This window comes from Stegodyphus dumicola, chromosome 3 (assembly GCF_044657685.1).
Source record: "Stegodyphus dumicola isolate Sdum_Otavi_A_Nest chromosome 3, ASM4465768v1".
Lineage (NCBI taxonomy): Eukaryota > Metazoa > Arthropoda > Arachnida > Araneae > Eresidae > Stegodyphus > Stegodyphus dumicola.
In genome coordinates this window covers 84,797,010-84,813,229 of record NC_140770.1, presented here as the reverse complement: position 1 = coordinate 84,813,229, position 16,220 = coordinate 84,797,010, and the positions used below count along the sequence as shown (strand labels likewise).

The 16,220-nt window shown below is 30.8% G+C and overlaps 1 protein-coding gene across 2 annotated transcripts in view; it reads right to left on the bottom strand.

Moving 5' to 3' along the window:
• garz (Sec7 domain-containing protein garz) overlaps positions 1-16,220 on the bottom strand; it is a 138,426-nt gene that overhangs the window by 59,116 nt on the left and 63,090 nt on the right. For both annotated transcript variants that reach the window (XM_035357268.2, XM_035357341.2), the window contains exons 17-21: positions 14,615-14,697; positions 11,737-11,800; positions 11,057-11,329; positions 8,443-8,619; positions 3,225-3,479 (exon numbers count right to left, since the gene is read on the bottom strand). In XM_035357268.2, the coding sequence (XP_035213159.2) occupies positions 3,225-3,479; positions 8,443-8,619; positions 11,057-11,329; positions 11,737-11,800; positions 14,615-14,697 (852 nt within the window). The remainder of the gene's footprint in view (positions 1-3,224; positions 3,480-8,442; positions 8,620-11,056; positions 11,330-11,736; positions 11,801-14,614; positions 14,698-16,220) is intronic.

Sequence of the window (16,220 nt, the reverse complement as noted above, 5' to 3'; positions counted from 1 at the left end):
GCGCCTGCGATGCCACTTCAAAGCACTATTTAAGGCTTGGAGTTTTCGATGATTTCAAGTTCGGCAATCGTGTTTTTCTTGTAGTTTAAAAAAAAAAAAAAAAAAAGATCAATTATGCTTTGTTGTAAACAGCAATCATTGTTTGATCAAGTATCCGAGTTCGAAAGACAAAGAATAGTGACCTACTGAGAGTGCGGATTATCTTTCAGGGAAATCGGTTGTCGTGTTGGATGAAACCAAACAACTGTAAAGCGGATATGTGACCGTTGGATTTACGAGGGTACAACGGACTGACCTGCTTGATCGCATCCACCGCAATGCACCACTTCACGTGACAACAGAAACATTGTGCGCATAGCAGTGACGGATCACTCAGTCACATCACGAACCATAGCACAGCACATTCAGTCTGTAATGCATCATCCAGTGTCTGCGCGTAGCATTTGACGCCGTTTACAGCAGAGTGGTCTGTCCACAAAACGTCCATTGCTTTGTCTACCCTTGACGCAGAACCACAGATGTCTCTGCCCCCAATGGTGTGATGAAAGAAGGATGTGGACAGCAGAATGAGATGAAATTGTCTTTACTGATGAGTCATGCTTCTGTCTGTAACACCACGATGGTCAGATTCGAATCTGGAGACACCGTGGAGAGAGGATACTGAATAGCTGCGTTATGCACCCCCACACTGGTCCTGCACCGGGTACTATGGTATGGAACGGTATTGGATATCACTCTCGCACTCCTCTAGTATGCATTACTGGTGCCAAGGTGTTGGAGCCAGCTGTCCTTCCTTACCTTCAGGGTTTTCCCACAGCCATATTTCAACAGGATAATGCACGACCAAACGTGGCAGGCACTGTCCAAGGGTTCTTCGTCAATTGCCAGATTAAATCGCTTCCCTGGCCGGCCGGCTCGATCTCCGGATCTTTTGCCGATAGAAAACATGTGGTCCATGGTTGCTGAACGATTGACCCAGATTACATCCCAAGCTGCCACATCAGATCAACTTTGGCAACGTGTGGAAGCTGCTTGGTCTGCTGTATCCCAAGAACACATCCGAAGTCTCTTTGAATCAATGCCGAGACGTGTGGCAGCGGTGATCTCCAACAATGGCGGCTACTCTGGCTACTGATTCCAGAAGGAATTATACTTCACAGAAGTCTATAAATTTAATCATTTGATCCTTGGTCAACATGTTATCTACTAAATAAATTTTGTTGTGATATCTCTTGTCTTTCTTGGTGTTGCAATTTGGGTGGTCAGCAGTGTATTTCCATGGGCCAGGATAACCAATATCATACTGTGTTGCTCCTGAGTATTTTACTCTTTATTTTCTACAGACAATATGTCATTGCTTGTTTAGTATTTATTTATGCTATTGTCTGTAATAATCCTTCAACCTCTATATTTGCTTTGATTTTAAAATAATCTCAAAAACAGATGTTAAAAGTCCGAATTATTAGTCAAATTCAACAATTTTGCACTTTAATATATTTAATTTAGATTTTTTTAAATATGTTTAGGTGTATTTAAAAAAAAATTCATTTTCAAATTTCAGATTTTGCTCTTAAGGTTATGTAAAGGTATTTTTCTTCTTAAAATTATACTTACATAAGAATTTGAGAACTTTTTGGTATTTGGATTTGAATACAAGAAAATGAAAAGAAATCTCACTTTAGCAACCTCATCAACAAACAGTTCCTGTATCTTGAACCTCTCAAAATGGGAGACTAGTACATATTATTATTTAAAGACACTCACTGATAATGGACAAAAACCTCTGCTGCACTTCTGCTGGGACCTTGTCAACAACTGCACTTTGGCAGACAACAGTCACAAACAGTTCCTGAATTCTGAGATTCTCAAAGTAGGAGACCAGTACATTCTCATTTTTCTGACTCTCTCTGATAATGGAAAACAGCCTTTTGTCCCATACACATCTCCTTAGAGGAGGTTTAACTGTGTTTGAATACAATCCCCCAAATTCAAACTAACAATATCTTTGGTAATTTTGACACTGCCATGATGTATTTTTTATGTGTGATGTATATAAAAATAATTTTTTATAATGTGCTACTTGACAAAAATTGCTGCAGTTTGAAAGTCTGTCTTATTCAACTCATTTCTTAGATGGAATCTTGAGTCATTCATCCAAGAGTTATTTACTTATCCAATCTTTCTGAAATACCCTGCATTGAGCTCTATCTCAAATTACTCCAAATTCTCAAACTTTGAACTTACAATTTCTAAACAAGGAGTTCAAGTGATGTAGGAGATCATCATCTCTGAGCTCCTACAAATGACAGGATAATTAAAAAGAAAGAGATTGTAGGAGGCAGAAATAAATTATTATACTGGAAACTTTAAGTTGGTTAACATTTTTCTCTTTAGTTTGCAAGAAAAAAAAAAAAAAAAAAACTGGGTGAGATTCTCTGGCAAATGAAAACCACAGCCTTCCCTTATTCCCTTACCTCACCGTACCTCAAAATAGCAATCTGAAAATTTTAGATTACTGTCTAAGGCATCAATGAGTTTATCATCAAAACTTGGAAAAGTTTCAAAATTTGTTTACTAATTTTAGTCCCTGTTTTTTAAAGTTTATTCATTAAGATAATGTTTATATCATTAAAACAGAAAAAGGAAAGGAAACAAAATATTTTAAATAATGAGCTAATACACACATCAAATGACAAAAAAAAAAAAAAAAAAAAAAAAAAAAAAAAATCTCTTGACCAGATAAAAGCAGTCATACCAGTCAGAGTACTAATATACAAACTTAAGTGGTGCCAGTGCGGTTATTTCTTCATACGATAATAAACAGCTGTGCTTATGGTATTGAAATATGATGTCACACCAATGCAGGGTAAGCTAAGCAATTATGAAGGGCCTAAAGCTTAAGAATCAGTTTCTCAGAAGTTAAAATTGTTGTGTGTAAAACCTTTTAACTATTCAAAATGGCAAAACAAAATAAAAGCAAAGATAATTATATCACATTATTTCATCATAAATCAATGCTACACTCAGATCTGTGCACTTACACAGGTTTCCTTTAAAAAAGAAACATGCCATTCAATAAACTGTTTTGAATATTTGTATAAAATATTTGCTTCTTTAGGAACATTTTTTGCTCCTAAAATGATCAGCAATCAAACTATATATGTTACAGTGGTGTTAATTAATCTAAAAGTTCTTTATTATAATGTAAAAGTTAAATGAATTACCTTTACTAATTCTTGTAGCGAGTCCACTCTAAGAAATTTGCTTTCAGTGAACAGCTGCTCACAGTGACATTCAGCAATACATTTTAATGCAGCCTGCTTTGCTGCTTCATCTTCTTGTGTAGGCTGTTTTTGCGGAGAATCAGATGTGATATACATATAAAAAGAGCTGAAAAGACCAGATTCTGCTCGAGGCATGACAGGAACATCTTCACGGACCAAAGATATGACACCTTTTGGATTAACAAAATCTTCAGCCTAAAAAGATATAGATTTGCTTTTAAAAATATTTTTCTACACAGATTCTATTGTAATACCTTGTTGATCAGCTGTTATAAGCCAAACCTGCATGTGGCTAGTTACTTTTCTGCACTTAAATATGAAATGAAAACAGATAAATAAACCTCAATTCATTTTATTCAGTAATCATGCACAAAAATCAAACTTATCACATACATTTAATATTTTTTTAAAGAAAGATATGTGTAATGTAGTTATGTGCAACAATGCAGAATATGTGTTACAAACATTCACTTTAGTTTCTTTTGCTCTTGGAAGAATATATACTTACATATTCTAACAGAATTTGTTTTCTCTCTGGTAATTACTGTTTTCCTAAAACATGATTTTTTTTATTCTTCCTAAGAGTCTGCAGAGAAAATCCTTATTTGGAATTCTAAACATACTAGATGAAGTGCCAGGTTCTATAGTGATCACAGCTCAATTACATGCTAACAATTTTCTAGCATGTAATTCTAGTAGAAAATATCACTAGTCTATTTGTTTTTCTTGACTACTACTACTGTAGTAGTTAGTTTTAAATGTATTGAATATGACAATATTTATCAAGAATGGTTACTATTATGAACCATTTTATGGTTCCATGAACAATATTGTTGTACATAAGATACTGATAATTTCAACCCATATTTTCGTGTAATTGTTTAATTCACTGTGAAAATAGGTTTTTTACAATACTTAACAAGTGCTATGGAACAGATTTCTTTTTTTTCTTTTTTTTTTTTTTTGCCATGCCAAATATTATTTAAAGAAATGAGACCTAGCATAAAGATTATTATAGGTTCTAAAGTATCACTATTCTGCAAATATATAATATATATACATACACTAGTTATCACATGGAAAACACAATAGGCAGAATAAAAAACCTGATGTGAACATCACATGACTTCCTAGTATGGCCTATTAAATTATACACATTTTTTGCTGCATTTCATTTAAACATATTAGTTCCTCAAATTTCATTAGAGATATATTTCTCATCAATTAATTCAATTCTCACTCTGCAACAAGGCAAAAATACATAAAAACTGAAAACATCATCATTAAAAATTGTAAAATACAGAAAAAATATAAAACAGTAAATACAGTTATAAACAGTTAAAAAAAAACAATTTTTACAATTAAAATTACAGTTTCTAAGCAAAAACAAGCAATTCGGCCAGCTGGTAGGAACACAGATTTTTTTGGTGTATTAATTTATGAGTTTACTTTCGGTCCCACTCAGCAAAAAGACACTGCATTTGCTGCACAAACTTAATTTATTGCCTTTCATGTAAACAAATAACAGCTTCATTAGGTTTAGTACCACTTAAGCAACTTTTAAATTTAGGTTAAAATAACACACCGAACAAAGATTAATTTTAGAAGTTAAACAAAAAAAAAAAAAAAAAAAATCAGCGTGCAAATTTTCTGGGACTAGTTTTGATGGTTTAACTACCGAAACAGCTTCCTCAGCTGCCAAAGTGCAAATGAATGCTCATTTACAGGTAAAGAAACATTATTAAATCAACGAGAAATGGTTCTTGAGATAATGAGTGTCAGTAACATTAAGAATGTAATTTGGTTTGGTTTGGTTTATTTAATTATGGCAAAGCACACTAGGGCTATCTGCCTAAGGGGAGGGATGTCTTCGCGGAGGACTTTCTAAGGGAAACTGGCTCGAATACACGTTATACATGGGGAAAACCACGAAAATGCCCATGCAGCCAGCCCGTTCGCGGAATTCGAACTACCAGTGTTCAGCAACTTTACCGCTCGGCCGCTGGTGGGCTATTAAGAATGTGATTTGCATCTATTTGGACAGGAGTAGAATTTCTGTGCCTTTTCGCTGTTAAGGTGGCATGCTTATCCTCTTGAGGTGACTCACATTGTTTTCTTACATCTTCCAGCATGCTTTTACAGACCACTTCCACCTTTGGGAGCCTACTTTAACCATGAGGTAATAATCTTTGACATGCCTATTGCTGTAGCAACATGAATGATACTTTGTCCTGCCTTACAATATCCAGCTGCTATAATACCACTGTACAGACTGCAGTGACATCTTAACAACCTTCTGCAGTCATTCAGAAAACCAGCATGACTTTTCTTCAAATATTATTGCTTGCAGTTACAAATAACAATGTGAGTCCATGGCCTTTTATACTATACTTCCTTATAGAAGTATATACTATACTTCCAGATATACTGTATTATTTTATACAGATAAGAGGTAATATCCTATAATGCTCTTTCCACTTATTTTTTCTGTTATTGCACAACTGTTGTGAACAAAAATTTGTATAAATAAGTTGTTCCTTAACAACTGCCAAGTAGTGTATATTGTTAGGTACGACTGACTATCAAGAGACACCACAAATACTGAAATCACATGCACTAGCTTATCATCCATCCATATAAGAGGAGTCAGAAATCCTTTCTGAAAAAACATCATTTTCCCAATTAAAAAGCTTTTTGATTTCTTTTTTAATAATTTTGGCATTCCAAGGTTTTCCTTTTTTTTTTTTTATTGTATTATAGATTAAAGTTCATTTCTTCACAATAATAAGTATGCAGCTGCATAGAGCTATTACAGCTTGATATGTGCCAGATTATAATATCCATCTTGTGCCAATAAAAAGGCCACAGGATGGATAATAGAATTTGTTGTAATTTCCATTTCTTAACTAGTATTTATTTTCTATTTTTGTCTCCCCCCTTTTTTTTAATTATTTTTACATCTTGAAATCTGATACGGGAAGTTTATGTGTTGTATCATTTCTGAAAGGAAGAATTAAACAAACAGCATGGGCCATTTAGAAAGACATGCAAACCTATTATTATTATATTTGGTATTTCAAAGGCTAAAGAATTAATTTCAACAACATTCTTTTAACTTACATAATACACTTTCACAACTGTGTACACATTTTATACAGTTCCTATAAAGACATATTACTGAATTGCATATTTCAAAGTATATTAAGTTATTAACTTTGATTTTTTTATACAATGCACTTTTCTATTTGTGTATACAATTTAGATTGTTATCCTAAATCAACAACCAATCTACCTTCCACAAAATATCCTCAATAAAATTCAATATTTGATTATATTTTCCAGATTGCACATATTAAATTTAAGATATCCTTTCCACAGAATCATTCTTTCATTGAGTGATAATTATTGGTTTAAAACATAAAGATATACATTTTGAAATTGACCAGTTGATGACCAGCTGATCAGTAATCTTTCCATTTTGGCATTTTCATTTGTACCAGAAATATAATTAAACCAATAAACTTTTTTTACACAGGGGAACATATGTCCACAGTAAAGTTTTAGAGGAGTTTTATTATATGTTTCCATTAAGTGATGGTATGAATTGCTTAGAGAAGTAATCAGATCAAATAAGGTATCAAAAAGTAAATTTGCCCCTCCATTTATACTTCCAGGATTTTAAAATAAATACAGTTACACATGAAATCCTCTGAAGTTTTCTGCCCATTCTTCTTTATTCTGTCACATTTGTTTTCTGATACTATCATTCTGAAAGTAAATTCACCTACATAACTATCTTTTCAAATAAGGGGATGTTGGTGAAAAATATTAACTTATCTGCTATATCAAAAATATAAAGAATCGAAACTGCCAAAGATGCTATATGTAAAAGAATAATTTGACACTGTTTACAATGAACACACAAAGGCACTGTTTACTTTCATGCTAAATTGCCTAGTGTCATGGCTCTAGTGTAGAAATGGGTGCCCCTTCAATTAGTGACAATTTTTTTTTTTTAAATTCTGGCGATGAAACCTCATTTCTGGTTACCATGATAGTTTTAACTTTGTTTCAGCTTCCTGATTTTTTTATTATTATTATTATTTTTTTTAATGAAAATAGATTGATGTGTACATTGACAAAGTTAAGACAGTGCACAAAGCCTAGTTTGTGCAATTCTCTGATGTTTTTTCAAGTGAAAATAGATCAATGTGTACATGGATACAGAGTTTCTGCAGTTCTTTGACTTCTTATTTTGGTTTTGTGTAGCAGCCATCTTGAAATTGTTGCTTCCTGGAGCTGACCTTGGCGTCAAAAAAGAAACACCAAAAAAATAAGTGGCACCCAATTGTAAACTTTTACCATCTCTCATAATTAATTTACATTTATTCATTGTCCCACACTAGCAACAGAATTAGCACTGTCACCACCACGGAATTCGGTTGATAGAATGTACCTGACCTATAACTGTCTCAATGTTTAGTTTTAACTGAACTATGTTACTGGATTACATTATTAGATGCTTTTATATGGATACTTTAACTACTGTATGCTTATGATTTGTGATTTGAATAAAGTAGTAGTAGCTGAATCTATTAAAGCAAAACGAAACATCGCAATCACATATTGGTCCCATTTGATTATCAGCCATAAAACAGACACCAAAAGAATATTTTTCAAAACGAGACAGATTACAGTGATTTATAGTCTACATTCTAAGTTTTAAGAAGAAAACTACTTTAAATATTAGATATTCTCATTACTGAAAATATAAAATGAAATAAATTCATTAAGTAGATCAAGACCACAAATGAATTACTCAGTCAATGGAAAAGAAATTTAAATGTTATATTTAATTCTTTTATAAGCATCTGTTTTATTCCTACTTTAGCAATGAAAATACACATGCCACAGAATTTGTATACTAAGAATACAGCACAGAATAAAATTACTTAATCATTTGTAGAACAGGCAGATGCAGTTGATACACTCTTCACTTATGGTGAGTTATACAGATTATTACTTGAGCACAAGAGAAAACATTCATTAATTATTGTTTTTTCAGCATTCAGCCATTATATATTTACTGGCCAAATTAAAATTCAAATTCCTACCAGTTTTAAAAATTAAATCTAAAAAATTATAGAATGATACAAACCTCTAATAATTCCTTTGGTAATAAGGATGATTTATACAACTGCAAAACACAATCTAATATATTCTTCCACCCTTCTCTTAAAATATCTCCATGATGATGTGCTAAGCGGAACATAGCTTTTGTTGCCACCTGAGCCTTAGAATTGTTCCCAAATGATAAAGAAAGAGTTTTTGGCGTCTGAAAAAAACAGTAATGAAAGTATATAATTTTAGTATATGTACAATAAATCAGTTTAAATTCCTTATACCCACATTAAAAATAAAAGAAATACATAGCAATACATTTTTCTATTAACATGCACATTTGAAGAAAATGCAGGTTTTTAATAACCTTAAACAGATTCTCAATCAATAACACAGAAAATGAAGCAATTTGAATCCAGTGCAATTATTTTAACAATCCGCAAACTTTAACAATCTGCATAAACTCTAGTTTGATATAATTGTAATATTTATTTGCAAATTTTTAATAATACTGTTGATTTCAAGAATGATCAGACACAGGTCTCTCTTCTTCAGACAGAAGACGGCAGAAAATATCTACCAGGCTTTCTAAAACAAATCCGTCATTTAATAAATTTTCTAAAGAACACAAAGACAAGATCACAGAATTCCCTATAAATGGTGACATAAGGAATGCCTTCTAAGTAGTATTAAGATTAGGGTTATGACATCGGTCAAATAATTTACAGAAATATCAGATACAGTTCATAAATGAATTTTTCAATTAGGCTTGCAGACAATTCCCTAGTAACTTTTTTCGTACTTAAAATGTTGTGAAAATAAGTACTTATATGTTCCTAATTCATGAATTTATATTTTAAGTTGTATGCAGAGTACAATTTCCTCTCTTCAAATTAAAAGATAACAAAAAAATAGTGACAACATTGCTTCTCCACTGGTTGCTACTAAGAAAATATTTTTATTTTATCTGATTGTTGGGGGTCAACAACAACAATTGCAATTTAGTTGCTTGGCTAGCAACATTTTACAATTCACATAGATTAAGTCTATTTTGATATAATTATTTTTATTATTATTATAGCTGCCACATCATGCCTGCTGAAATCTCACATTTTTAAAATAAGCCCTCCTAGTAGATAACAGTTGCCAACACCTGGCCTGTCTTCATTTTGCCTTTATTGGTTTAACAAAAAAGTAATTTCAATTTTTTAGTGTAAAAAAAAGGCTTAATTTTTTTATGTCAAAACAGAGTTCATTTTTTAAGATTAAAGTTCATTTTTTGTATAAAATAAACTTTTTTATACCAAAAATGAACTTAATCAACCAATAATCTTCGATTCTGTTCAATGATCTTCTGCCATCTTTCTGGTATTTCATGACTCCATGCTAACTTACGGTCTTTATCCCGGGGAGGGGGGACTCAACCAAGTGTGATTTTAGATCACCATTATTACTGAAATTTTTACCTTTTAAAGTTTTCTAAATTTTGAAATAAATGATAATCCAAAGGTGCAAGGTTGGGCTACATGGGGGATGTAACATCACTTTCAAACCAAACTTCAATAATTCACTATTAGCCACATATAGATTTCTTCTCATAAAATTTTTTGTTTCTTATAAAATCATTATTATTTACAACCAGAATAGTATATATGAGTAGTAAATGTAGGAAGCCTTTTTTGCCAATTCACAAAAAATGCCAATGACTTGTTTACTTTTGAAGCAGAAGACAGATCATGAGAAGGTAGCAAAAACTTTCTCTATCACAACATTATTGGTCAGATAGACTAAAACAATGGTATTGCTAAAATAACAAATTTTAAACCAAGAAGTTTAACAAAATTTTAATGATTTGAATTTGATCTTTCTCACATATGCTATTTTTGTGTTATCTTTTCTATTGTGTCTGTTATGTTAATGCAGTTCCTTTTCAAATGCTGCATACTTTCATTTTTAATCAGAAATGACCAAAAATATAATGAAAGCTATTTTTTTCCAGTTTACTTTAACTAAAATCATGTAATTTTAACTGTTTTAATATATATTTTATTTCATACTTTTTAGTCCATAAAAAGATGAAAATAGCAAAGAAAATCACTGCCTAAAAATGTATGAAAATGATTCTCTCTAGTCATCACAATGAAGTATATGACATCACCTTTATTTCCAGGTTTACTGAATTTATTCAACAATGTAAAATTAGTTTCAATTTATTTGAATTTTTCTTTTGCAAGTTTGATTTAAAAATCTCTTAGTCACTGTTAATAAACTTCGCTGAAAGATTAACTTTTCATTCTGTCTGATGCTCCAGAAGACCAAAATTTTGTGATGATTAGTTTGAGTGTTAGTTGAGAACATATGCGCAAAGCACCTAAAAAACTATAAATTTTGATAAAAATTTGTATTGAAATATTACATTGCTATTGCAAATACACACATGTGCAAAATTTAAACGAGCACAGCACAACAAAAGTAGATAAAGTAGGTTGTAAATGATCTGACCCAAACAAACAAAGATACCAGCTTAAATAAAACTGCACACAAAGTTATAATACAAACAAAGAAAAAAGAGTTTACTTTTATAAGTATTAACCACTTTTTTGGGGGGGGGAGAATTAAATCAAATGGTGAAGGCAAACATTTTTCTTTACCTCTGTTGTATTTGTCAAAGTACTGAACTTGCAGAGAGATATTATCAGGTTGTCAAACACATCACTCATTCCATAATGAGCTGCAATCATAGCACACTTTCTAAAGCCATTGATAGTCTTTTCAATTATTACAGGCTCAGAGCTCTTGTCAAATATAAAAGACAATGCTGCAACGGTAGGACCCCATACCAAAGAAAACAGATCATGGTCAAATAATCCATTTGGTGTATGAATAAATTTTCCCTCTTTGCTGCTGCCACGACGCAATAATACCTATAAACATAAATATACTTTAGAGCCTTATACAAAACCAGAAACAATGAGAAAATAAATTCATTAATTAACAGTGATTTTTGTTAAATGTTCAATTTATGCTGATTTTTATATATTTTTTAACACTGTTTACCTTGAAATCAGACTTTTTTCCTATCATCCACAGTTTTTTCAGTATGAAACACAGTATGAAATTATCTTTCCTCATATTTACTATTATTGCTTTCCCTCATGCGATTATTGGGTGTTAATTCAGGATAATGTACAAAATTTAAAACATAAATTTGAAATTATGAAGAAAAGGTTGGAAAAAAATCGTTGTTTCACTTCCATTAAACAAGAAAGAATTATTTGGCAGTGATTTATAGCGCTAATATAAAACTCTGAATATTTCACATCATAATCACCTTCCATAAATAATTTTCTCTAACAATACCAGTTTGCTCAGCAGGCATAACAATTTCTTCATTTCTGAAAGGATAAGATATGAAACTATTTAGAATAAAAAATTCAATATAAACAATATCATTTAGAACATTATACAAATGAGAATAATAAAAGTACACCTAAACAAATTATTATGCATTGAAATATAATTTAAATATAAATAATAATAATATATAGGTATGTGAATGTCTCCTGTTTCAATATGTTTAATTTTTTTATGATTATTAAGTACAAAATATAATTTTTCCATTTTTTTTCATTGTGCATTGAAACTTGCTTTTCAGGCATCAGTCTCCATTGGGCAGCCTAATAAAAGTCTCAAAGTATGCAAAAAATAAACATCTTCTGCAAAAAATAAACATCTCTTCATCATTAAGATCATCGCAAATGTATAGGTAGTTGCCAGGTATGTCAGCTAGGTCATATAATGAACACACTGAGAGAAATTCTGAAAAGAAAAATTCTCAGGAAGTCATAAAGCTCCTTTTTACCACAAAAGCACAGAAGAAAATGCTTTAATGGTATCCTGAGAGTCAATAATGATACCATCTGACTCCATTCTCTTGCCAATTTTCTCAAAAGCTAAAGAAAAGCAGCCACTTCAACATCAAAGTTACGACAAAATTTACTAACACCTCAGCAAAGATTTGAATGCTTTTATTCACCTCTTCTCCAGTATTTTTAATAGCATCCACAGTGGAACTATTAATGTAAATATGCAGCTAATTTGCAGAAATCTATCCCTCATCAATTGTAGCAAGAATAAAGTTCTGTATCTGTGGAAAATTTCTTGCTTGTCGGAAGAATCAGCTCCAGAGTATAGTTAACTGTGCCGACAGATGGTTAGTTTACACACAGAACTTTTATTAAGGCTCTGATACTTGTATTTCTCAAACTAAGAAATAATACTCATCACTCATTATAAAATTCAATCATGTATTTTAAAGCTTTTGAATTCTAACCTAAAAAAGTATTAAGTACATTAATCCGAAACAATGGAAGGATTAAATTTATTTAAAAATATTAATTTTTTTCAAAAGTAGAAAATGTGGAGTTTTTTTACGAAACGCTTAAGTATACTACCATCAGTAGAAAACTTTGACTATCAATACATCAGGTATCATAGTGAATTTAAAAGAAAAAAATGAAAGAAAAAAGTAGGCTGGATCTAAAGAGAAATTGAATGCTACTTTTTTTAGGTTAAAAAAAAAAACTTAAGGTTTTCCTTTTCCCTAAAATTGTTTAGTAATAGAGCTTTTAAGAATTCTTATGACAAAAAAGTTTTCAAGATAAGATACATATTTGTTAGCCCAGGTCACATACTCTCACTAACGTTTGGCAACAAAACCTCTCTAGTCACATTTTGGCAAGCCTTATTTAGCCTAAAGGGCATAAACCCAGAATGGGTATTGATTTTGTTTTGGCATTTTGCATCGAAAACTTTAAAACTCTGAATCATTTTTCAAATTGTTGCCACCAATATTATTGCCCTGTATTATATTTAAAGAAGTTAAATAATGAAGAATCTCATAAATATGTGCATGTTTCTTGCATTGTGATAAAACAATGGCACCTAAAGCCATCAAATTTTGAATAACGTATATCTCAACCCAAATATGGGCATCCGGAAGCCCAACTCTGGAATTTGTTTCATTATCTATTTCCTATTTCGTAAAGCATTTATGAGTTACTGATTGAGAAAAAAACTCACCGATTTCAAAGCAAGCAATGGCGACACTGTACGGGGAAATGAAGAAAAAAAAAAAAAAAAAAAATTATCTCCAGTGCATGAGACTGTGTATCAAAAATTCTAAAGATATGCTCTTTTTAAATTATTTTACGATATTTCTGTTGAATTGAATTTTATGGTTTAAGTGCGAAGAACAAGATACTTAATAAGTAAAGGTAACACAAAACGTTAGAAAAACATCCCTTTGGGCGTAATATAAAATCTGAAAACTTTTTTTTGAAAATATATTTTAAAAATATTTCCTTTTCTTTAGTACATATATCCATAAAAGAGGCATGCCTGGCTTTTTAATGGTTTGAGTATGTATATGCCTTCTGAAGTCCTGACAACAAAATTATGATTTACAGTTTGATGAGTATACCAAGATTCTTATAGCTGCTGCACTGAATATCTTTATTTAACAGCCTGTAAATATTACACAGCACTAAGCCACATTGTCTGTAATTACCTCTATTAAAGTTTTTGTAAATGTTTTTCAACCATTTGAAAAAACTATTTAATTGTTTCATAATAAAAGCTGCTGAAAATTCATTTTTATATTTTGCTGTTTATTTTCCTTTCCAATGCTATTTCCTGATGTTTTTTTTTTTTTTTTTTTTTTTTTTTAGTGGGGGTTGAAGATTATTTATTTTTAAAATGTACTATTTGCACTCATTTATTTTAAGAATTCTTAAAACAGAAAAATATTTTTTTGAGAGACTTTAGAATTTTATACTTAGTAATTATCTGTGATAATTCTTAAAATAGTTTCCTCTCTAAATTTGTTTTAATTTGAAAAAAAAAAAAAAAAAAAAAAAAAAGTTGCTAAAAGATTTTTTGCCAAATTATGTCAAGAAAGCAATCCTCAAGGTTCAATAATTTTAATTATGCATTTTGTTCTCTGTAACAAATTTAGGCATGTTTTAAAAACTACACTCTTAAATTTATTTTTTATTAAATACAGATTTTAAATTTTGCCTTAATTAACAACCTTCCTCCCTCATGAAAAATTTGAGAATATTTACGACTCATCTCCCATCAGCTGAATGTTTATTTAATGATGAAAATATTTAACTACATATCTAAGACATAAGACAGCAATTACTCACTTGATAGATGCATAAATTTCTTCTAACAAATTTTCATCAAAATCATTTCCTCCATTAACACCTTTCAAATTTTTCTTGAAGTCCTTTTAGGGAAAGAAAAAATGAAAATAAAAATGACTTATATACATATTTACCTATTTATACATTGTACATACGTACATACAGAAGTGACACATAATATACTCCTTCGACAGGGTTCGTAGCCACATTTTAGTTAAAGAAATAAGCACCTATAAGCACTTTTCAAGCACATTTTAAGAAAAAAATTAAGCACCTGTCTAATTACATTATACACAACTGCATAAAATTAGACGTGTAATTTAAAATATGAGAAATTCAGTATTTATTAAGAGAAATTTTAAATAATTTTAAACAGTTCAATTTACAGAACTAGTTTACAATGAGAGGGAAAAAACTATGCAGAACTAAATTATATTACAAGATTTAATGATGAAATTTCAATTCAAAATAGAGAAAATAAATAATAATAAGCCATATTTATTATATTCGATAGGTATCTAAAAATAAATACAATTTATTTTTCCACTCATATTAATATTTAAATAATTTAACTTAAATCAAAATTCTGAACATTTTCTAAATTTTCATTGTATAACAATTTTCCTTTAACAGATATTTCAAGCAAAGTAATTTAAGTAAAAAAATTTAACGTTTTCTGGAATCAAAAGATGGGAAATTGCTTCATGCAGTCATTCTTTAACAGTAAAAGCTTAACTAATCGGCATATTCAGAACTTGCTGGATTGCCGAATATCTCAAAATTCCGGATAATCAAGCATAACTGATAAAAGAGGAAGGGGGTAGATTGTAGCCGTTCTTTAGATTTTTCAGCTAAATAATGCTTTTGACATTTCAATATGTGTATCATATAAAAAATAACCCAATAGAACTGAAAAATAATCTGCTTAGCAAGCACAGTAAAACTCTTATCTCTGCGAAATATGGCAAACGTTATTGCACAATACGTGCCCCTTAATTCTTCTGCATCTGATACAGTCAAAAGTCGTTAATCCGGACTCGTCGGGACTTCGGCGATTCCGGATTATCGATTTTTCCGGATTATAGATCATCAGTTTAAATCTCGTAAGATGGCATGCAGAAATTCTAAAATTAAAAATATGAAACCGTAATTTATGAAATAAAGAACAATTATGATCTAAAGGGTATCAAAATTTGCAAAAAGAAAAAGCTTAATATTTATTTGTTTACTTTATTAAACATTTCTTTCAATGTAAGTTGTTTAAGTTTTGCTTCGTTTCATGTGATAATACTTTCTCTTTAATTCTATTAAACAGACATAATTTCTTGTTCCGTTACAAAGTTATGCTGTTCAAGTCCTATAATTGCTGTGTCGAGAACACCGACTAATTTGTCAATCGAAATTCTTTCGTTTTCAATAACCTCTGTTACTTTCTTCGCTATCGAAAGCGAATTATAATGACGAGGAACTTGTTTTAAATCATATCAAAGACGGAGCATATCGAGATGAAATACTACATTTGGTAAGGAATTATAAGCCAAATAAAATAAAAACATCTGCGCTGAAGATAAAGATAGTGTTGACAGATCAACTTCCAATTCATTAC